Below are 22,794 nucleotides of genomic sequence, written 5' to 3'. Positions count from 1 at the left end.
AAACCCCAAACTCTCAGTCATGCTATTTGATGACCATAATGATCATAACTGGGCTTCCTTAGACTCCACAAAAAGCCCCTCTTAGATTGCCGGCAGTTTATTTTATATAACCACTGTCCATCTGCAGCAAACATTTGGGGAATTTTAAAGACATCAACAGGGTCTCTGGTTCTTCTGTCCTCTGATTTTCGATCATTAACATTAACTTTGTAAAGGTTACAGTCTGGTAGACAGGCTACTTCCTGATGCAGTCTCTTGACTGTTGGCTCTTAGTGCCTTGAGTCATGATGTGTAGGTATAACTGACGAAGCAGAGACAGTGGACACAGCTGTAATTAAAATCATCCTCTGTTCTTTTTGTCCTGCCAGTTCAATAGATGGTTAAATAATTTTGACATCAGCATTGAGACGTAGATAATAATGCTCTAAATTTTTAGTTGCTATAAGCAGTAGATATGTGAAGTAAAATAACTGCCTTAAAAGCCTGTATCCCCCCCACCCTTCTCTCCACCTCTGCAAAAGAAGAAACAGAGGGCAAGAGACGTTAGAGAAATGAGAACATGCAAATAAAGCCTCCTTGTATAATACTAATACAATATAACAGACCATGTGACTATAATTGCCAATTCAAATAACCAGAAAGCTCAAAAATAAGCTATATTTAAAAGCGTAATTTACTCACAATTGAAGTTCTTTTTACAGACCTTTACATATTGTAGACAGCTGAAGTGGCTTCTGAATCAGCCAAGAAGATTTTAATTATAGCAAGTGTAGTTTTAATGTTAAGTGTCTCTGAATGTATCAAAGTCTTTGAAAATAGGTGATCCATGTTTGGTAACTCACAGGTGAGATATGACTATATCACAGAATCCCATTTCAAAAAATTTTTTAAACAGTTACTGATTGTGACTTCATTTTATTATTAATTCTTTGAGAAGATTGAGGAGAGTCTCCTTATATTACTGGTATAGAAGCTTGGGACTAATGCCTACTTTGTAGAATAGTTATATTATATTGAAGATCTATCGATGTACTCATATTATAAAGACTGTGAACTGTGTGAGAGCCAAATCTATGTCCTAATTGTTAGAAAAGTAAGAAATCTACTACTGTTCTAGTTATGTAATATCTCCATGTCTTTGGGGGAATGAGGCAAATAAAATTAAAATAAAATTTGAGAATTTCTATATCTATCCTAATATTTAAAGTTCTAATCACATGGATTACAGGTTAGGGATGAACATGTTTCTGTTGTTGCTGCTGCTGTTGTTGTTTCTCAGGTAGCTTTCAGAATTGAGTTTTTTAACTTCTGATATGGAATTTGACATTCATAATCAATTTGTTAGTTCACTCATTCTTTTAAATAAAGTCACATTGTGTAACTTATTTAGTATTGCACCCAGCATGTACTAATTATGCGCATTAGTCCTGTGTTTCATTTGTAATTACTTCTCTCTCAGGATAAAGCTCCAGGAGAAAGCAGCCCATTTGGGAGCCTCCCTCCCAAAGCCCCGGGACACGATGCCTCCATGGATGACAACCCCTTTGGCACTCGAAAAGCCAGATCTTCCTTTGGTCGTGGCTTTTTTAAAATAAAAAGTAACAAGAGGACAGCAAGTGCACCAAACTTGGGTAAGTATGGCTCAAATGCCTTGGCCTTAATTCTTTCAGAATGAGGAAAAGATCCATCTCTTCCCTTCCCTTATTCATCTGTTTATACATTTCTCTTTCTTAGAAATGAAGGTGAATGACTTGGGGGGAAAAGTTAGCAAAAAATGCTTCCATGGGTTTAATTCAGTGGTGTGAAGATAGCTCTGTGTAGACTCTCACCATGCTCTCTGTTCTGGGGTGTAAACCTAGAGAAAGGCCCTAACACTGTGATTCTCTCTGACTTCATTATAAACAGCTTCCCATCTGTTTTGAAAGTGCATAATTAACCCCATATTGCACTGCTAGGGGGGTCTGTGTGTAACGTTGGAAGCACAGTGCGGTGCTTGCCTCCTCTCCCATTGTGTGTATTTTGTGAGTAGGAGTTTGATCTGTGTTCATTTTGTCATTCCCCTGTGTTCTCTCCATTGGGCTGCGTGTGATTGTGTGCGTTGTTGGGATATCTGAAGATCGTAAACGAAGTGCCAGTGCACCCACCTTAGGTATCGTACCCCTGCATGCCAGCCCTCGCCAGCGCTGTGCTCCCAACCAAGCTAATCCCTGCTCTTGGCATCTGTGATCTCTAGAAAGCAAGCTGGCAGCAGTCAGAAAATGTGGTTCTCTACTTCAGAGTGTTCCTTCCACCTTTTGCTTTAAAAAGGACCCTCTGCAGAGCCTTTGCTTCCAAGCCTAAAGCTGTTTTAACCAATGCTAATGACACCTTGCGAATAGCTCTGAGAGGCCCTAGAAGTGCACAGCGCCCCTCAGAGGGCAGGGCAGCAATGTCCTGGCATTGTAAATTCCAGCTCTTTCACCCCTGAAGTGCATATCATCTCACACTAACTTTGAGGTCCTTGCAATGCCTTCTCCATGTTTACATTTTTCCCAGCCTCCAAAAATAAGTTTTTAGCCAAATAGAGAGGTCTGTGGAAGACATTGAAAATGATCGTTTTAGACTTAACTTCTCTCAGGGGAACATTCTTTGGACATTTTATTGCTTTGAAGATGGAGGTGACATTTAGTGATGACAGAAGTAACTTTATGTATTATTGGAGGAGTTGCCCCTGAAGTGATTTTAGGGGAGGGGAAGCTCACTTTTCCTCTTTAAAGGATAAGGTGCAGTAGGGAAAAAAAATCCTCAAAATAAAAATAAGATGCTTTTAAAATGAGGGTGAGCTAGGCAACATTTTCAGGGACGCCTGTACTCATCATGGCTACAGGGTTTGAATGGAAACATTCCTTTGGGTTTTCCCAGTAGCTTCTATTACCTTGTATAGATATCCACGTATCTATCATATTTACGGAGAACAGCAAAGGTGACTTCTCTCTCTTTGTAGCCTTAAATGTCTGGAATGAACTCTGGATGAATAAAATAAACTGATCTATTCAGACAACCATTTTCAAATATTTTTGCATCTTTCTCAGAGGAAATGTATTATCAATGCTAAGAAGCAAATGCTGCTTATTATAACCTATAATCACAGCTCTGCTTTGTAGAAAAGTCAACTTCTGCAACTTTTATATCTGGCTGAAACACTGTTCCTGTGATTTTTATACAAATTTTACTTTTCTCTATAAAAGTGTACAATCTCACGTTGTGGGAACAGTAGCCCTTGTGTTTGCTAGTGTGGGATCATCCATTAAGGAACAGCTAAAAGAACTAAGATAATTAATGCTGGAAGATCTGGAAGTAGCAAATTTGGATGTTATTCTTTTAAGGCAAAATCAACAGGCAACAAAAGAAGAATTTATGCATATCTAGTTTATTCTCTCAGTGTCTAGGACATAACAAGTTATAAACAGGAATAAATTTCTTGAATAAAGAATTGCCAGAATTTGGTAAGTGATTTGATGTAAATGCCAAAGGAAAGGAAAGAATGAAAAGAAAATGTCAAAGAGTTTGAACTGGAGTAACAGGTAAAATATTAATTAGTATTATTGAAAGATTAAATAATAAAATTTAAGGGAAGACACTCAGAAATACTGGATGGATTTGTTGAGTCCAAGATGTCCCTGGCATACCGAACTGGGAATATACACAGCATTCGAATACTGAAGCTGGGGAGAGTGATTAGGCCCAGAGATTTTGATGCCAAATGTTTATAAACAAGTGAAGCCATCATTTAGTGCTGAGCGTAGAGTGGATGAGCTTGTCAAGAGATTCTGTGAAGGGAACTTAGAACAGAATCTTGGAGTGGAGTAGAGGGGGAAAACGGGTGCTACAGCAAAGAAAGAACTATCAGATGACAGGTATGCTAGAGTGTCGTGACAAGAAGCTGAAGGAGATGATGATTTCGAAGGATGTAGGAGATAGTCAACAGTACCAAGTGGTACAGCAAGGTTGAGGATAATTTCTTTATGAACTCAAATCACTCAAGGAAAGAATATGGCAATCCTATCACACCTTTGAATCTCAAAGGGGTTGTAATTTGTAAAATAGTTAACTTTACACAAGAGACCATAGAGTAGAACATACATTTGTGTTCCATTTTTAATATTTGCAGGGTGCTCTTTGTAAATCACTGATTTATAGACCAACAGAAGAATTCTTAACGGTTGCTAAAGCCAAGAAGGTTAACATCTAGTCACGTTCATTCCATATTTTAACATTCATCAAGTTTGTATTCTGTCCTTGGAATAGCTGAAACAGAAAAGGAGACAGCCGAGCACCTAGATCTGGCTGGTATATCTTCTCGGCCAAAAGATGCACAGGGGAGCAGTCCTTTCCAGATGTCTCCACCATCACCAGATTCCAAAAAAAAATCCAGAGGCATCATGAAACTCTTTGGAAAGTAAGAACAAGTGGAGTGGGCTTTGTCTTATAAGTTGCTCAAATGTGGGAATAAATGTAAAATTGGCTGAAAACGGGTACGAAATTGAAAGGCTTTTGTGTTCCTCTTACAGAAGGAAGATTGTGATTTGTGATTCATTAACTCATTGGATCTCTGTTAGAGTTTAAATCCAAATGTCTACTTTAATGACGTACAAGGAAGAGTAGTTCCAATGTATGCACTAGTTAAAAATGTTCTGATTAACTTTAGACTCTAAGGCCTCCTCAGTTCTAATAAAAAGCAATGTGTATTGTGTCTGCTGTTCAGACTTAGGAGAAGTCAATCAACTACATTCAACCCAGAAGATATGTCTGAGCCTGAATTCAAAAGAGGAGGGACAAGGGCAACTGCAGGGCCCCGATTGGGTTGGTCTAGAGATTTGGGACAAACTAACAGGTAAGAACAGCCCAATTAATGGACTTTTGCATCTCTACCCCAAGTGTCAAGGCCTCATGAGCACCTGCAATGTTAGTATTATCCCCGGGTTACACAAATTGAAGCCATTGCTTACTTCCATGCCCAGTGGGAGCGTCCGTCATCATTAGAGCAGTGCAATTTAGCAGTGGCTGGTGAACAACTCTACAGAAGGTGAGGGCTCTGTGAGCTAGACGAGGAGCTAGAGCTGAAGTGTCAGCAACAGCTGTACTAGAATGGCTCTTGGACTTAAACTGTACATAGAAAATAGTTATAAGCATAGCCCTGGAAAGATGGGATAACATAGTAGTTAAGAGTAGTTTCTAGAGTCAGACTCCTTGGATCTGATTTCTGGCCTTACTACTTCTTACAAGCTGGGTGACCTTGAGCAACTACTTCCATGCTCCATGCCTCTGTTTCTCATAGTAATAACAAGTACCTACCCCAAAAGGTGATTGTGAAGATTAAATGAGTTAATATATATTAAGTATCTGACAAATAACTCTTCAATAAACATCAGCAATTAATGGAGCCTGTGAAAGCACTTAAAGACAGAAATTCTATCAGAATTCTTAAATTTATCAAGACTAGGTAATGTTTTATCTGTTAAGACTCTTAAGAACTTTTCCTGCACTCTTATCACAGTTTAGAGCTGGTTTGGAGTTACTGCACTGACCTACTAAGCATAAAAGGTGGGGTTGGCAAACATAGGGCACAAATCGTTAATATTAAATCTTTCAAAAATGACAATGGGCTAGAAACCTTTTAACCATGCTCCCTCCCACCCAGGCGGAAGACTGGGCATGAGTTTCATCAAGGAGGAAATTCCCTCTGGCCTTCTTCAAATACCGAACAGTCTCATTTGCCATATGTTCTCTTTGTACACAGTAGAGGACCTCCTTATGCTGGTTTAAAAAAAAAAAAAGGAATGTTTATCTCACTTTTTTTATTTTCAAACAGGAACATTATTTGTGTTTCCAAGTAAAAGAAAACAGAAATTTGCTTTGATTATGCTTTTCCATACTCAATGATGGTATATTGCCCTCTTCTCATTGATTACCATCTGAAGAGAAACCATAAGTCCGCTAAAGTTAATTCAAGTTAGACTTGAGTTTTTTTTTTTTCAGTCTGACCCAGTATTTCTGTTTGGGAATTCAATCTTCAAACAACATTGATTGAATCTAATACAATGACTTGACTTGGTTCAATTCAGTCTTCTTCTATAGAACATGTTCTTGTTAAATCACAATGAATGTTTTGTGGTGGTGTTTGAAATGAAAAGACTGTGGTCTTACAAGGTAACTTTCAACTCCAGTACCACTTCTTCCTCCAAATATATACTAAAAGTTAAGCTTTTGTATCACCAGTGAATTTCTATGTCTGTTGAATATATAATTGTTCAACCCTGATCATAAGCCACAGATTGTCTTTGAATTGTTTTTCATGCAATTGTTCCTTTTCCTATAGTGACTTGGATATGCCATTTGCCAAGTGGACCAAGGAGCAGGTTTGCAGTTGGCTTGTGGAACAGGGCTTGGGGTCCTACCTGAATTCTGGCAAGCACTGGATTGCATCTGGCCAAACGCTTTTGCAGGCATCTCAACAAGATCTAGAGAAGGTGACTGCTTCTCTATTTTGTTTACACAATGGAGACTGAGAGAGAGAAAGAGAATATGAATGTAGGATTGTTTTGTACTCCAGAAAGGGGAGTGGGTGGAGGCAGTAAGTGCTCTTGAAAAAGGTTGTGTTTCCTGCTTGACGCTTCTTTTATCTCATGGTTTTAATGATTCCTTTATGGAACACTTAAGCAACTGGGCATTTTAATGAAAAATAATTGTATAACCATAATAAACCTTCAGCTCATTTTTCTCAAAATCGTTTTTTGGCTTTATCAATGTTTCATCTTCTCAATGTAATATATGCAATTCAACTTCACTTTGCAAAAGGAAAAAAAAAAAAGTCCTATATTTTATGTCCAGTTATTTAACACTTCTTCCCAATTATTTAACATTTAGTACAAAATAAGAGTAGAATTCCTGTTGTTGTGCTACAGTTCATATCTTGCAAAGGAATGAGCCTAATAGGGAATGTCTAACATAACACTGAAATAACCGTAGTGGTCTTGGCTTTCTGGAGCCTTCTGTTCAGTAACATTTTACTAGCTGAGTTAGTATTCTGATTTAATGTAATTATTGGGTCTTTAATTCTAGCTTCATTTTGGAGGAATTTGCATCTTTTGCCAGTGGCGTCTAGTCCATGTTGACAGAATTATAAAGCCAAGGTTTCTGTTTATTATTTCAGGAACTTGGAATCAAGCATTCACTTCATCGAAAGAAACTCCAGCTGGCACTGCAAGCCCTGGGATCCGAAGAAGAAACCAATCATGGAAAGCTGGATTTCAACTGGGTCACTAGTAAGAGGTTTTTAAATTCATGAATGAATGAAGGAATAGAGAGAGAGCAGGAGTGCTACTTTTTCTTTTTCTTTATTTTTTATTTTTTGAGGAAGATTGGTCCTGTGCTAGCATCTGTTGCCAATCTTCCTCTTTTTTTTTTTTTTTCTCCCCAAAGCCCCAGTACATAGTTGTGTATCATAGTTGTACAGTTGTAGTTCTTCTGTATGGGACACCGCCTCAGCTTGGCTTGATGAGCAGTGAGTGGGTCCACGCCCAGGATCTGAACCAGCGAACCCCGGGCCGCCGAAGCAGAACAGGCAAACTTAACCACTACGCCACCAGGCTGGCCCTGCTTTTTCTTTTTAATCACAAGAACAGGTGTTCTGTGGCTTGTAATGACACTGATTTCCCTCCTTTAGGATGGTTGGATGATATTGGTCTTCCCCAGTACAAGACCCAGTTTGATGAAGGACGAGTAGATGGTCGAATGCTCCATTACATGACTGTTGTAAGTGATTCATTCCTGGGATTTGGAGAAGTAAAATTAAAAAAAAAAAAATCCAGAAATACAGTAAGGAAAATACGGTGTTTCGCAATGATTCCACCAGAGGTTGCTTTAACTCGAGCAGTGGAATGGGAATATTTCCTGTTAGGTTGAAGTTGTAGAATCTGGTGATTGCAATAGCCTTGGGAAAATTTGAAACCCTGATTTAAGCTACATGAAACTGAATTTATACTAAGCTATCCGGAAAGTTGATTTTATGTATTCAACAATGTAGACATTGAAGTGTACACTTTGAATGGGTGGATCTTATGGTATGTGAATTATATCTCATAAAGATGTTTAAACAATAGAGAGAATGTAGAGTTTTGAAGCTCTGGCAATTTTGAAGTTGTATATTCCTATGTGCAGTGACCACTCAGAAGAGGCTACCCTTCTGACTTGACAGCCACAGGGCCTCGTCTTCTCTCTTCCCTTCCACTTTTGAGAACTGTTACCTGAAACCTTTCACCCTTCTCACTTCAGCCCAGTTCTGCTAGGGCAGGAGTCACAGGGGTAGAGAAGAAGCAGGGAAAGGGAGACTTTCACTCTGTTTCCTTCATTATTGTTTCATATTTCTAGCCTTCCAACCACTCAGTAGAAGGGCTTTTCCCTACTTTATAAGAGCGGGGAGAAATGGATTCCAGGAGAACTTGTTCTAGATTCCATAGTACCATTAGTGTTCTACCTAAGATACTTGTATTTAAATGGCCTTTTGGGAGCTAGGCTATGGATCCAACTACCACAAGTATCTTCTTTAAATAAGTTGAAAGTTTCGAACAGCTAACTTAAATAGGAATTTTTCAATATGAGAGAAATCTGGAGTTGACCCCATGGGGTTTGTTTTCTTCTCTGTCATTGAACCAAAGTCCGTGTCTTGATGGGCACACGTGTAAACCTGCATGTAATAATGCTAGCATGTGGTATGTTGCACAATTCCTGTATGTCAGGCACTCTTTCTTTTTTTCTTTTTTTTTTTTTTTGAGGAAGATCAGCCCTGAGCTAACATCCATGCTAATCCTCCTCTTTTTGCTGAGGAAGACCGGCTCTGAGCTAACATCTATTGCCAATCCTCCTCCTTTTTTTCCCCAAAGCCCCAGTAGATAGTTGTATGTCATAGCTGCACATCCTTCTAGTTGCTGTATGTGGGATGCGGCCTCAGCATGGCCGGAGAAGCGGTGCGTCGGTGTGCGCCCGGGATCCAAACCCGGGCCGCCAGTAGCGGAACGCGCGCACTTAACCGCTAAGCCACAGGGCCGGCCCACAGGCACTCTTTCAAGCACTTTACTCATATTCATACTCAAGTCCCAGCAGTCCTTGAGTTAGCACTCTTATGATCTCCAGTTTTCAGATGAGGAAATGAAGGACTCAAGAAATTGGGTAACTCAACCAAGTTTCCACAGTTAGAAAGGCGTAGAAAGTCATAGAGCCTTTGAACCTGGACTGTTTCCAGATCCCTGCTCTTAATAGCTCACTAGTCTGCCTGGAACAAATTCAGTAAATATTTGCCTGCCTATCTAGGTATACGTATGTTTCCGTGGAAGTGTAAGCAAATTCAGGCTTAAAATCATAAAAAGCATATGTATAACTTTCATGGCTATAAAAGAATGAATTACCTTAGGAAATTTGACCCCGTAAGTCCTAAGTCACAAAAAGTCTCCTTTAATGTGGTATCCTGGATTGGATCCTAGAACAGAAAAAGGACCTAGTAGAAAAACTGGTGAAATCTGAATAAAGTCTGTAGTTCAGTTAAATTTTATTATTGTTTGTGTTAATTTCTTAGTTTTGATGACTATATCTTGGTCATATAAGATGTTAACATTAGGGGGAGCTGGGTGAAGGGTTTAGGGAACTCTATATACTATCTTTGGCAACTCTTCTATAAATCTAAAATTACTTAAAAATAAAAGTTGTTTTTAACCCCCCTAAAAAAATCTGTTTTGATTTAAAGGAAAACGTCCTCTACTTTAAAAATCCCTTAAACTAAAATAATTAACATTTTATTTACATTGTAAATATTATGCATTTAGATTTTTTTTAATTTGATAGACTTTAGTTGAAAATAGCCCACATGGGAATCTTTTGAATGGGCATCTCAATCTTAGATTAAAATATGTTAAATGCTCTTTCTAACTTATCATAAGGCACTACCGTTAAGAAATTAATCCAGAAAAAATTCAGGAAATAATTTTTGCTCAGTTATTAGCCTTAAGGCTTTAAAGTGATTGTCCAATACTTTTATTTAAAAAATATTGCTATAATAGATTAATTTTTTTTTTCTTTTTTTTTCCCCCCACCAGAAATGTGTTATCAGTAAGGTGTGCCTAAAATGTACATTTTCCTTGTTTATCGTCTGGGTGTGTTGGGAAGTAGACTGGTGCTTATCTTGACACTGCCCCCCAAGTCACCTTCTTCTAAAATAATTTGTTTTGGTGTTTGGTGTGTTTGAAATGTTCCCAATAACCACAGACTGGTTGAAAGTTACTCCTTGAAGGAATGGACTGGTAGTATATGTTGCAACTTATAACTTCTTCATTTCTCTTCTCTTCTGAACTCTCACCAAAGCCTTTCCATTGATTGACATAGTTTTTCCAAAATTGTTCACAATGTCTGCTAAATAAAGCATAATAATCTAGAACTAGAAGTTTCTTGAGGCTGGGGGGTGGGGGTAGTATAACAGGAGCATTCTTCTGTTTTGCCCAAAATTGTGATATGCTCAGAAAACCAAGCCTCAATCGTCAATGAACATCGCTTGCTTGTAGCTTTCTGCTTTATCAAATCAAATCAAAGCAAAGCACGTTTTATAATGACTCAGTGAGTGCTGTTCAAACTGTGTTTCCTGTGGGTTGCCACAATCCTATCTCAGAATGTCTGGAAGAGAGAGAAACAGGTGGAAGTCGGCTTCAGTTGGAACAACATGAATTTTGGTTTTCTTATATATTGGGGTCCTGGAGAGGATTTTGACTGGAGTAGGAGAAAGGGTTCTAGGACTAAATAAAAGCTTTGAAAACACTGACAAGCCCTCAGGGCCTATTGGTAGAGGGGCTCTTCTACTTTTATTTACATTTTCTGCGATTCCCCTGAGAAGGTCCTCCTGCTAGGCCAGCTCAGTGAGCTCCTCTTTTGTTCTTTTTTGCAGGATGACTTACTGTCTTTGAAGGTTGTGAGTGTGCTACATCATCTCAGTATCAAAAGGGCCATCCAGGTCCTGAGGATCAATAACTTTGAACCAAACTGTCTACGGAGGCGGCCGTCTGATGAGGTAGCATCTGAGGCTGAGGTTTACACAGCGTGCACTTTCCATGCATGTGACTGTCTGTGTGGAATCTAAGACCCCTTTCTTCTTGGAGCCTGCAAGGGAAAACTTCTGGTTCCCTCGGAGCCTCAAATCCAGCCTCACTTACTTCTTAGGCTATGTTCTCCTATATTCCTTCCCTTCCCCCCGTGATGGTTCCACCTGTATAACTGAAGCTAAGGATTATTTTTTAATTACCTTTCCTCGAGTGTATTTTATTTTCCTGCCTCCTTAAGCCACAGAGTTAAATATCACTATAAAGACTTCTTCTCCTAAAACATAGCTTTATTAGTGTGCGAAAAAGCTTAAAACTCTGTGACATAGATTTCTTAAAAGAGAATTCAAATTAGCAAACACCTTTTCACCCTTTCCCTAAACATTTAGTGGGATGTTGATTAACTCTGCTCCTTGGGGCAGACATTTTAGATAGAACATACAGGTTTGATATTTGGAATCCCATAGTCAATGACTGAAGCTCTTGTGGTTGTTTGTTCCCATAGAATAGCATCACCCCATCAGAGGTTCAGCAGTGGACCAATCATCGAGTAATGGAGTGGCTGCGCTCTGTGGACCTGGCAGAATATGCCCCCAATCTTAGAGGCAGTGGTGTCCATGGTGGGCTCATGGTAAAACTCTGTTTTAATTTAAAATTGACTTCTTATCATTTTGTTCCCATTAGTCGAATGAATAGGATATTATCAGTTTGTTTGTCATAATCCTAAAGTCTTCTAACTGAATCCTTCTACACTATTTCTAGTGAATCTTTACTTTCAGAGTATTTTTTTTCTATGTTTTTTATTTATATCACATAACCCTAGATCGGATTTAAACTCATTTCTCTTTTTGTTGTCCTCTTTTATGTTGGAAAACATCTGGCCACTGGCTATCATATGTTCATGTTTTAAAACCCCTGCCAAGTTACAGATTATATTTCTGCACGTTGATGTTGCATAAGGAATTGGCCTCCAAAGGCATCCCAAAGGTATCACTTCAGAGAGGTAGAAGCCCTAACTTTGTAATGACTGGATGCCAGGACTAGCTCTACTTTTCACTAGGTGGGGCAAAATAAAGAAAAGATATGTAAACTGAAGATCAAAGTCCATACTATGTCTATCTCACTGGGCTATTGAGAGGGTCATTGGAGATAATTAAATGAAAGAGCTTTGTAAATTAAAAAGCACAATGCAGACATGTATGATATATGGTGCCTTAAACAATCTTAATTTCTCTTATAGGTTCTAGAACCTCGCTTTAATGTAGAAACAATGGCTCAGTTATTGAACATCCCACCAAGTAAGACCCTGTTGAGAAGACATTTGGCCACTCATTTCAACCTTCTGATCGGTGCTGAGGCCCAACACCAGAAGCGTGATGCCATGGAGTTGCCAGATTATGTACTCCTAACAGCTACTGCCAAAGTGAAGGTTGGTTCAAGCTCGCACCATTTAATAATTGCCTATGGCAAAGGCTCAGTTTTGACTGTTACCTGACTATCCCATTTTCTGGGATTTACTAAGTTTTGTGGGTGGGTTGAAGGTACATGCATCTTTAAGAGTAATTAAGAAAATGCACTTTTTAAGGTTTCCTTCTGGAGGAATCTTTGCTCAAATCATTTATTTTATTAGAGTTAACAGTAATAATGATTATGGTGTTGGCTTCTGTAAGCGATACGTTGCCTATGCAGACAGCCCATGACTTGGGCCCAAATATTGATTGTAGTTGTCCTATAGATAAATCAAGTCTAAGAGGAGAATTTCTTCTCATACAGATTTAGCTGGTCTGGCTTGTAATTGACCAACCTTGCAAGTTAGGAAAAGATACTTAATAAATGATTCAGGGTAGACCAGCAAAGAATGGATATTTCCAGATTTACCTGGATTCATGGATCATACCAAATTCAGATTATTTTTTCTCCTTTTAATTCACTCTGCTGAGTCTGTTATCTCAACCAGCTTAATGTGGAGATGGAGTTTATTGGCTCCTTCACAAATATGTACCAACTTCTTTTTTTCTTTCCTCCGCCTGCCTGACACTTTCTCTTGAGCTCTCTTTCTCCCTTAAAAAACGTGTGCGAGATTTGAAACTTCTGAGAGATTCTGTTCTGTTTAAATTCTCGGCATCAGCCTGGTCACCATCTCCTTAACAGATAGTCTCGGGGACTATCCAGTGACTAAGACGGAGTTTCTCTTAGAGGTATCACCAGAAGTTCTTTCTCCAAAAGAGCAGGGATTCTTTTAGCCAGTCACCAGTCCTGTTATGGAAGCATAGCAGGCATGCAAGATAATCATAGCCTCACCCAAAAAGAAAATACAGTAAGGACCATTTTCTTTTGCTGATCTTAGATTGGAAAACCTTGCAAAATTGGATTCAGCCCTGAGAAATCTCATTGCATTAAGTCCTGTTTAATCAAAACTAAGGCTCTTGGCATATTTTGCTTATCCCAGTGACTCCCCAGCTAGTTGGTGTGAATAAGGAGAACAGGCTTAATCTTCTGAGATTCACAATAAGGATCATTTATCATATTTGGATACATCAATCATATGCATAGGATGCCTTCGTTTTTGTTATATCAGTGTAATCATCCAGTTGCTTTTCTCAATAGATGGAGTGAATAATTAAATTATATATGTTATTGGTCCCTTGTTATATGAATTTTATCAAATCCCTGGATGTTTTTGTTTGCTTTTCTTTTAAAGCCAAAGAAACTTACCTTCAGCAATTTTGGGAACCTGAGAAAGAAGAAACAGGAAGATGGGGAAGAATATGTTTGTCCAATGGACTTGGGACAGGCATCAGGAAGTACATCTAAGAAAGGCTTTAAATCTGGTTTGGACATGCGCCTATATGACGAAGATGATTTGGACCGGTTAGAGCAGGTAAATGCAACACTGTATACCTATTTTACAGTCCTTCCAGCATTGAAATACTAAACGGAAACTTTGTGCACTCTGTCTACTAGTCAAAGAAGTTTTCTTCAAATACCTAAAAATAAAGATAATAAAAAAATAATGGTGAACGGTTAAGATTGCTTACAACATCCCAGGCACTGTCCTAAGCACTTACATATATTAACATTCATGCTAATCCTAAAACATAGGAAGTATTGTTATCCTCATTTTAGGGATAAGGTAACTGAGGCATAGAGAGGTTAAGTGACTTATCTAAGACAGAAGAGCTGAGATTCCAAACTGGCAGGAAATCTGTGTATTAAAACACGTGAGGAATGGACAGGGCCAGCCCTCGTGGTCTAGTGGTTAAGTTAAGCATGCTCTGCTTTGGCAACCTAGGTTCAGTTCCCAGGCGTGAACCTACACCATTTGTCTGTCAGTGGCCATTGCTGTAGTGGTGACTCACATACAAAAAGAGGAAGATTGGCAACAGATGTTAGCTCAGGGTGAATCTTCCTCAGCCAAAAAAAAAAGAAAAAGAATGGACAACTCATACTATGTATCCTTTTCAGTATGAAGTCATGGATCTGAATATTGCCTTCTAATCAGCAATCCTTGGTGCCATTGTCAATGTCAGAGCATTAGGCTAGATGTGCCAGTAAAGTGTTTCTTCTAACTTTTAATTTCCAATTGCCATAGTGAGAGGAGCTATCATCAGAAGTGTTCTGTTGCTCCTATCCCATTCAATACCACTTGCATTATTTCTTCTTAGACTTTTGCTCATTTTGCTGCACTTGAAATTGTGCAAATAAGTATGTCATGTTATGGTGTCCTCTTTACAGATGGAAGATTCAGAAGGGACAGTGAGACAGATAGGTGCATTCTCTGAAGGCATCAACAATCTGACAGTAAGTTTGTAAAATGAATTTAAAATGTTACTCTAAAAATATCTTTGAAAAGAACCCCAAAGGACCGCATGCATAATGAAGAACGTGTAGTTCTGAGGTCTTGGCTCGCCGTGTGACCCCCGTCTCCTTGTTTTCCAGCACATGTTAAAGGAAGATGACATGTTTAAAGATTTTGCTGCCCGTTCCCCCAGTGCCAGCATTACCGACGAAGACTCAAACGTTTGACCGCACCTAGATGAACGTTAGAAGCCATTCGTCATTTTCCACTTTATTTCTCAAACATTCACAGTATATACCACAAGAAACAGATTGTATGTCATTTATTGTACAGCTTCTGCTCACTTAGAAGTGGAAATGGAAAGCAGAGGATACGTGCCTATTCTGAAGTTGCCATGAAAAATGAGACACTGGTGAAAGAGAGTATAATTGTTTTTCCTCTATTTAATGTAAAAATCTGTGATATATTATATTTAAAGTGTTGCATTTAATATGAGTATTTTACCATAGTGTTTCCATTCACGTTCACAGCATGGAGGGTTTGAGAAGCAGTAACCAGTATGTGAATGATTTTGTCACATCAGTGTGACGGCACTGCAGCCACCGAAGGAGGACGTCATATGCTTTCAAAATCAATACGTGGAATTTCTTTGAGCATTCACTGTGCCCACTAAATGCCAGCCACACCTCCACTTGCCTCCTTTTGTCCTATTTTTATATATTTTTCTAAATATATGTAAATATTTAGTACATAGAAAATAGAACTTTTATTTTGTGGCCTAAGGAAGATGGTAAAAAGATCACATAAAAAAAAAATACAGTGATCAAAATTTTCATATACCAGCTGGTTCTTGGAGAGGTCAGGATGATCTTTCTCCACAACTGAATTTTAATAATGTTGATCATTCAGACTAAATTAGTATATATTAAATATCCCTTCTTTGATGACACATCACAAAATTGTTGAATAGTTTTTTAAGAATTTCAACCTTAATCTTGGATCCTTTTACCTCATAGGAAGAAGTTGAGGAAAATTTAAATACTATTAACTTTAATGCATTCAGAAGCTCCCCCAAAATTTATAGAATAATTTCTGAAGAAACAAAATCAAAACAAAAACCTTCACAGTATTAAATTTTTTTATTTTCCTCATTGCTAAATATATCCTTACATCAAAATACTAACAGTCTGCCTAATGTTATTAATTGTACATTTCTCGGGCTTTCGAGGGATGAGATTTTTTTTTAAAGCTGAATATTTGTTTCAACATTTTGTCTCAGAGTTCAATAACTCTGAGTCTGCAAAATTAGTTTTATAATGGCTATATTGTGATGATAAAATGTAGTTCATGTTTTTTGGTAGCACAGGGCCCAAATATTCTTTATAAAGAATATAGAAAGCTGCAGCAAAAACTGTTACTGTGTTTATTATTTTTTTAGGGACATTAGAAAAAATATTCTATTTTTTATTCAGTACTACGTCATTACTCATGATAGCCAACTGTGGTAAAGACAGGTTCTCACAAATTCACATAGGGGTGGGCAGTTCAATATATGCCAGTGGACTTGCTTATAAACTATATTTGAATGTCAGTGGTATGGTCTTTCAAGTTATCAGCAAGTTATGAAGCTTTTCATCAAGGAAGTTGTAATACTAAATTACTATTTATTCATACCTAAAATGATCTGACGCTAATAATAATCTTTTGCTCCCTACCATTCATTATTTGGTGACTGTATTGGACTCCTATTGTATTTGGGTTTTATTTTAATGTTAATATATGCCACCATTTGAAAAACAGTTTGTTATCTGAACCTGCTTAAAAATACCCAGAGACTGTTATAGATGCCAAATATTCTTTATTCAGGACAATGTAACATAACTGATGATATGTGATAAGGTTAAAATTTTTTTGATGATATATATTTTATTTACAAAATATTATACACTGCTGGTATTACCATATGAAAAGAAATAAAGTCAATTGATAATTGCCTCATATTTTTATTGTCTGTTACTTTATTTTCCTTTGTTCAGGGTAACCAGCAGGGTTTATGTCTGATGTAGAGAACAATAACACAAACTCTTTACAATTCACAAACTCCCATAAATTTGTTTGGGTGGGGTTTATAACATGTATTGACAGATAGAAATTTGAGGCCTTTGAGAAACTTTTGTATGAATGGAAACATAGACAGCTGAGAACTGGGGGATGAAGTATCGTGGCAGAGGGGATATTGAAAAAACAAAGGGAATGACTTGCCTGCACAGCTGAAGAAGTTACTTGTAGAAAGAGGTATATGGTTCTTCAAGGAACTAAATACTATTTTTAATTTAACTAAAATTTGAAAAGAGGAAACATCTTGGAGGAGATTACCAAGTATTAAAAGTAGAGTGAATATAACTAGAGAAGAACAGATGTTTTTTGTGAAAGTTAATGTCTCTAACTTAATAAACCAGGAGGAGTCTGTGTGAATACAACACACCCAGTTCGCAAACAGGGAGACCTCGCATGTTTGTTTAGGTGTGTGTATATATGCTTAGCTATACCGAGGGAGCTGTAGAGTTATAACACTGGGACCCCATTATCAGATGTGACAGCACTACAAAACTTTTACTCTGAAAAAGAAGTCATTCTGAATGAGGCTCTCATGTTTGTGCAGAGAAAATGGGGCAAAAACCATCACAACAGTTGGCTCTGAAGGACAGCAACGAGGCTCTCAGCATCTGTGAAGTGGTCACTGAAGCTATCATCCATGCAGCTGAGAAACTGAAGGAGTATCTGGGATTTGAAGCCCCTCAGAACAATCTATGCCCAGCTTCAAACACGCTGAATGAGATCTTCTTAATCCACTTCGTCACTTTCTGCCAGGAGAAGGGAGTAGACGGGTGGCTCACTACCACCAAGATGACCAAGCACCAAGCCTTACTGTTTGGGGCCGACTGGGTTTGGACCTTTTGGGGAGCCGATAAGCAAATAAGGCTTCAGCTGGCAGTACAGACTCTGCAGATGTCTTCCCTTCCTCCTCTGGAATCTAAGCCTTGTGACCTCTCCAATCCAGAATCCAGGGCAGAGGAGTCTTCTAGGAAGAGAAGTAGATTTGATAAGCTGGAAGAATTCTGCAACTTGATAGGAGAGGATTGTCTGGGCCTGTTTATCATCTTTGGTGTGCCAGGAAAGCCAAAGGACATCAGAGGAGTTGTCCTGGACAGTGTCAAAAGGGACACAGTGAGGAGCCATCTGCCAGGAGGCAAGGCTGTGGCACGATTCGTCCTGGAAACTCAAGATTGTGTCTCCATCAGAGAGCTGCTTGGAAACTGTCTGAGTAAGAAAGACGGGCTGAGAGAGGTGGGCAAGGTTTATATTAGCATCCTCTGAACTGGATATGTGTGATGAGACTGGCCTGTAAGATGAAAAGAAAAAAATACTTTATTCTGATAAGCATGTTCATCCGCTCGCATCATCCCAGCACGGATTCCCCCTCTTCTTCCTCCCCCCATGGAATGAAATGATCACCCAGGTCAAAACACATTAATGTCATGATTATGGAAAGGAAAAAAAAACTAGCCTATATTGCAGGGAAAACTTGCAATTTAGCTTAATCATTTATTTATTCAATAATAGGAGAGGATAATAAAGTCACCCTTAAAGTTTGATTTGCCAAAAGAACAAAATGTATCTTTGTTTGAAATAATAAGTCTAGCACTTGAAGTGTAAAGTGTGTTTTTACTGCTGTGGGTGGGAGGTGGGTAGAGTGAGGTGGTGGGTAAGACTACAGAATAGGTTTACTTACATTTGCAATACCAGTTTTAATTCAGGACTCCTAAGCAAAAGCTCGCACCTCTCTCTTCCTCTAACCCCTGCCCTTACTTCCGCTTCATCCCAAGCTGCTTCCTCTGCACAGAGGACCCTAGTGGGATTCACTTTGGAATCTGCTTGAGTGTTAGCTTTACCTACAATTTAAACACAGTAACCCATATAACCATCCCTTGTAATAATGATTAACATTTGTTTAGCCTTTGCAGTAAGGAAAGCGTGTTCACATATAAAAACCTTCTTTGCGTAAAAGCCTGGGTGGGTAGAAGCAAAAAATGCTTAAAAATGTAAACGGAGGATAGATACATTGACACATGATTGCTAAATGCCTGTTACCTGTTAGGCCCTGTTCTGTGCCCTGCCAATCCAGCAGTAAAAAGAACAAAGTCCCTACTCTTGGGGAGTTTCCCTCTTAGTGGTAGAAGACAGACAATAAACAAAGATATGTACATATATTTAAAATGCATATTTAAAAAAATATATCAGGGATGCTGTAAAGAAAAATAAAACCTGGGTAAGAGAATAGACAGTGAAGGAGGTGCTATTTTATATTGGATGGTTAAGGAAGGCCTCAATGAGGAGGGGGCAATGGACGAGAGATCTGAATGAAGAGAGAGCATCAGTGCAGATATCTGGAAGAGAGTGTTCTGGGCTTGGGGAAGTGCAAATACAAAGGGCCTGAAATGGAAGTGGATTTGATGTGTTTGAGGCATAGCAAAGCAGGCTAGCGTGGATGGAGCAGGGAGCCAGGGGGAGAGTGATAGAAGATGAGGTAGGAGTAGCAGCCAGCAAACAGATCAAGCAGATCTTAGTTGTAAAGACTCTGGATTTCATTCTGAGTGGTATGGGGAGACAAATAGATAGATCTGATTTACACTTTAAAAACTTCACTTGATTGCTGGGTGGAGACTAGATTATAGGGTGAAAAGAGTGGACACAGAGCCCAGGGGGGCAGCTAGGAAGCTGTGATAGTAATCCAGACAAGAGAAAAAGGGGTCCTGGACCAAAGTGGTAGAGGAGGAGGGGTGAAAAGTTCAGATTGAGGAACAGTTGAAGGTAAAGCACACAGTATTTGCTGATGATTGCGTGGGGGATATTGAATATGTCACAGTTAGAATCCTGTATTTCCAAACTTCAATAATAAGAATATACACAAGGGCAGAAATAAATTTGCCTTTGACATTCCTTCATTCCAGGAAACCAAAAGATCAAGAAAAGCATTTTAGCCCTTTGCCTTCGGTAAAGTGAAATAGGCACAAATAGGTGCAGGAGACACCTCTTGAAGTTGTTAAGCAATAATTATTCTTATTTTGAATGTGCCTGGAAGATTATAATACCCAGTCAATTAATGTTTCCTTGGCATATAGTGACCCCTGTCTTCAGGAATGCTGTATAGAATAAGCTATCAAGAAAGGGGCGTGGTAGAATAGAAAGAATATTCAACTTGGAATCAGATGGGGATTTGAGTCTCAGTTCTTTTAAGAGCAGAATCTAGTGGCTTAACTCTTTGTTTTTTCATCCGGAAAATGCGAATGCCTTCAACTAATTCAAAGGAGACCATGCTGTGACAATATTTTCTATACTAAAATGTAAGCTTACCAAAATTTTGAAGAGTCTAGAACATATTGTAAGCATTCGTGTTATAAACAGCTGGAAGCTATAAATCAAAGACTCGTCTTTTTTTTAAATGAAAATAAAAATGTGAAGCTTGCTGATTCTAAAAATACTGTATTCTCATTTATTATTATTTTTTAAATCTGCATTCTGGTGTAAAAATTCAAGTACAGAAGTGAAGAATGTTAAGTCTTCAGGAGTCTTACCTCCACCCTCATACCCACTCTTTCCAGTTTGCTGTTTACCCTTCTAGAACATGTATTCCATATTTAAAATATTTTACCTAAATGGAATCATATGATCCATAAATGCCTTATGATCTGCATTTTTAAAAACTACATATTGTGGACAATTTTCCATGCTAATTGATTTATATCCACTTCACCTTTTTAAAAAAGGCTGACATTAGTGATTCTTAGTCCTGCCTGTATATTAGATTTACTTGTGGAGCTTAAAAGAAAAACAAAAACACTGATGCTCCAAACACACCTGGACCAATTGATCAGCATCTCAGAGCCACGGGCCTAGACAATTTTTTTTAAATCTCCTAAGGTGATTCTAATGTTCAACCAGGATTAAGACCCATGTGTCTAAGTAGCACTTTATATTGTATGTATGCACCATAATATATTTAACCAATACTGTTTTGATGGATATTTAGGTGGCAAGGTCCATCCACATAGCTGGATATTTGCATATTATCTATTTACCATGGTTGTGAATAGACATACTTTGTTCACTCACTTTTTATAACAAAGTTAGTTTTGACTAAAAGTAGCTTTCTGACAGAAAGTTATTGGATTAATCTAGGTTGTAATTATAGTAAAAACCATTATAAAAAACCTTAATATTTAAAATTGTTCTCACTGGACTGGCTACATAATTTGTAGAGCACAGTGCAAACTGAAAAACATGGGGCTTTTTGTTCAAAAGTATTAAAAATTTCAAGACAGGGACAGCAGAGCATTAAGCCAAGCATAGGGCTCTTCTAAGTGCAAGTCACATGCCCAGGAAACCAGCCTGGCTTCTACAATATGTTGGATTATTTGGTCATAGAGACTGAAGAAAAGATTTTTATCATGAGTGAGTGATTGCACCTTTAAGATCTTTTCCAGTTGAAAAATTATGTAATTCTTAGTAACTCCTATGTACACAATAGTATATGCTTTACTCTTTACACTGCATGAAACAGATATTATTGTCTGTTGATAACATTACAAATGAGTTTTTAACTTTTAATATAGAAAGAACTTTATTATACTTGATGCCACGGAAAATGATAAGAAGTATTTCTCTGGCTTCTCTAATCATATCTGTCCACTTTAATCTTAGGGAGAGAGTAAAACAAAAGATAGAAAGCATAGGCAGGTAGAAGAGGACTTAAGTCTCTTAGATTGCTCAGAAATTGAAAATTCTCTGAATATGAACTAATTCTATAAGGACTCATACCCCTTTGACCTTTATAGCACTAAATTATGCAAACTCGAGAGAGAAAAAGTGGCTACTGAGCTTAGTTGACCGTGACTTTAATTCCAGTGGCCCCCATTTATATTATGCCTTTTGAAACACAACTCACTCAATCACAACAGTCCTGAGGAAGATGTTTACATCTTCCTTGAAACTGAAGCTCGGAGATGCTAGGTGGGCTTGCCCAAGATCACAAAGAAGCAGAGCCTGACTTCAAACCCCATATCCATCTGACTAAAAGGCCATGCTTTTAATCTTAAAAATAGAGGAGAGGGGAGAACACCATGTGAAGACAGAAACAGAGATTGGAGTGATGTGTCTACAAGCCAAGAAATGCCACGGATTGCCAGCAACTATCAGAAGCTAGGAGAGAGGCGTAAACAAGTTCTCCCCCAGAACCTCCAGAAGGAACCAACCTTGCCAACACCTGGATTTTGGACTTCTAGCCTCTATCACTGTGACAAAATAAATTTCTGTTATTTTAAGTCACCAAGTTCATGGTACTTTATCACAGCAGCCCCAGAAAACTAATAAACCTAATACATCATACTTCTGCTTTGGAACAATATTGGGATGGTAAGAGGCCAGAAAAGATGAGAATGGTGATTATTATAAATACTTGTCCCTATCATGCCATTTATTCCCCCCACATACTGATTGATGCCGGTGGTACACTGAATGCTCACAAGTACAATACTCTGTGACAACTGCATACCTCTGCTCTACCGGTTGTATGCTTACCAAGAGTCCGTTGTGTTTGTTCCCAGTTGTTCTTGTTATTATAATTTTGTACTCTGATTAACCATTACACATACCGATTGAAAAAATAGAGGATAATTTTATTAAGGGTTGTATGTTAATACATCCTGGGGTAGAAAACAAGAGAGCTCATTAAAGAATGACCATTATTGTCTAGGTTCTGAGGAGTTCTGACTTTTTGTAATTCTAACCTGATCTACAAATGAACTAACCAAATCACTG

The 22,794-nt window shown here is 38.3% G+C and overlaps 2 protein-coding genes across 6 annotated transcripts in view; both read left to right on the top strand.

The window, feature by feature from the left end:
* The window catches only part of PPFIBP1 (PPFIB scaffold protein 1), a 166,780-nt gene extending 149,864 nt beyond the window's left edge, over positions 1-16,916 (top strand). For 4 of the 5 annotated variants that reach the window (XM_087442636.1, XM_087442633.1, XM_087442635.1 and 1 more), the window contains 13 exons: positions 1,460-1,631; positions 2,117-2,149; positions 4,288-4,438; positions 4,745-4,873; positions 6,359-6,509; positions 7,193-7,304; positions 7,706-7,794; positions 10,967-11,089; positions 11,623-11,748; positions 12,358-12,546; positions 13,819-13,998; positions 14,853-14,918; positions 15,057-16,916. In XM_087442636.1, coding sequence (XP_087298762.1) covers positions 1,460-1,631; positions 2,117-2,149; positions 4,288-4,438; positions 4,745-4,873; positions 6,359-6,509; positions 7,193-7,304; positions 7,706-7,794; positions 10,967-11,089; positions 11,623-11,748; positions 12,358-12,546; positions 13,819-13,998; positions 14,853-14,918; positions 15,057-15,143 — 1,608 coding nt within the window. In that variant the 3' untranslated portion in view covers positions 15,144-16,916. The remainder of the gene's footprint in view (positions 1-1,459; positions 1,632-2,116; positions 2,150-4,287; positions 4,439-4,744; positions 4,874-6,358; positions 6,510-7,192; positions 7,305-7,705; positions 7,795-10,966; positions 11,090-11,622; positions 11,749-12,357; positions 12,547-13,818; positions 13,999-14,852; positions 14,919-15,056) is intronic. The other variant, XM_087442637.1, reaches the window with a different exon arrangement.
* A 63-nt stretch (positions 16,917-16,979) lies between these two features.
* REP15 (RAB15 effector protein) lies at positions 16,980-18,649 on the top strand. The gene has a single exon (XM_004435478.3). It carries the CDS (start codon positions 17,584-17,586, stop codon positions 18,292-18,294), a length of 711 nt encoding a protein of 236 aa, XP_004435535.1. The 5' UTR covers positions 16,980-17,583; the 3' UTR covers positions 18,295-18,649.
* The last annotated feature ends 4,145 nt before the right edge of the window (positions 18,650-22,794 follow it).

This window comes from Ceratotherium simum, chromosome 17 (assembly GCF_057802395.1).
Source record: "Ceratotherium simum simum isolate JZ-2026a chromosome 17, ASM5780239v1, whole genome shotgun sequence".
Classification (NCBI taxonomy): Eukaryota; Metazoa; Chordata; class Mammalia; order Perissodactyla; family Rhinocerotidae; genus Ceratotherium; species Ceratotherium simum.
The sequence above is the reverse complement of the archived record's forward strand: the minus strand, read 5'-3'. Positions and strand labels throughout refer to the sequence as shown.

Coding starts and splice junctions, on each gene's coding strand:
- REP15 (XM_004435478.3), top strand. CDS start 17,584: ATGGGGCAAAAACCATCACAACAGTTGGCTCTGAAGGACAGCAACGAG.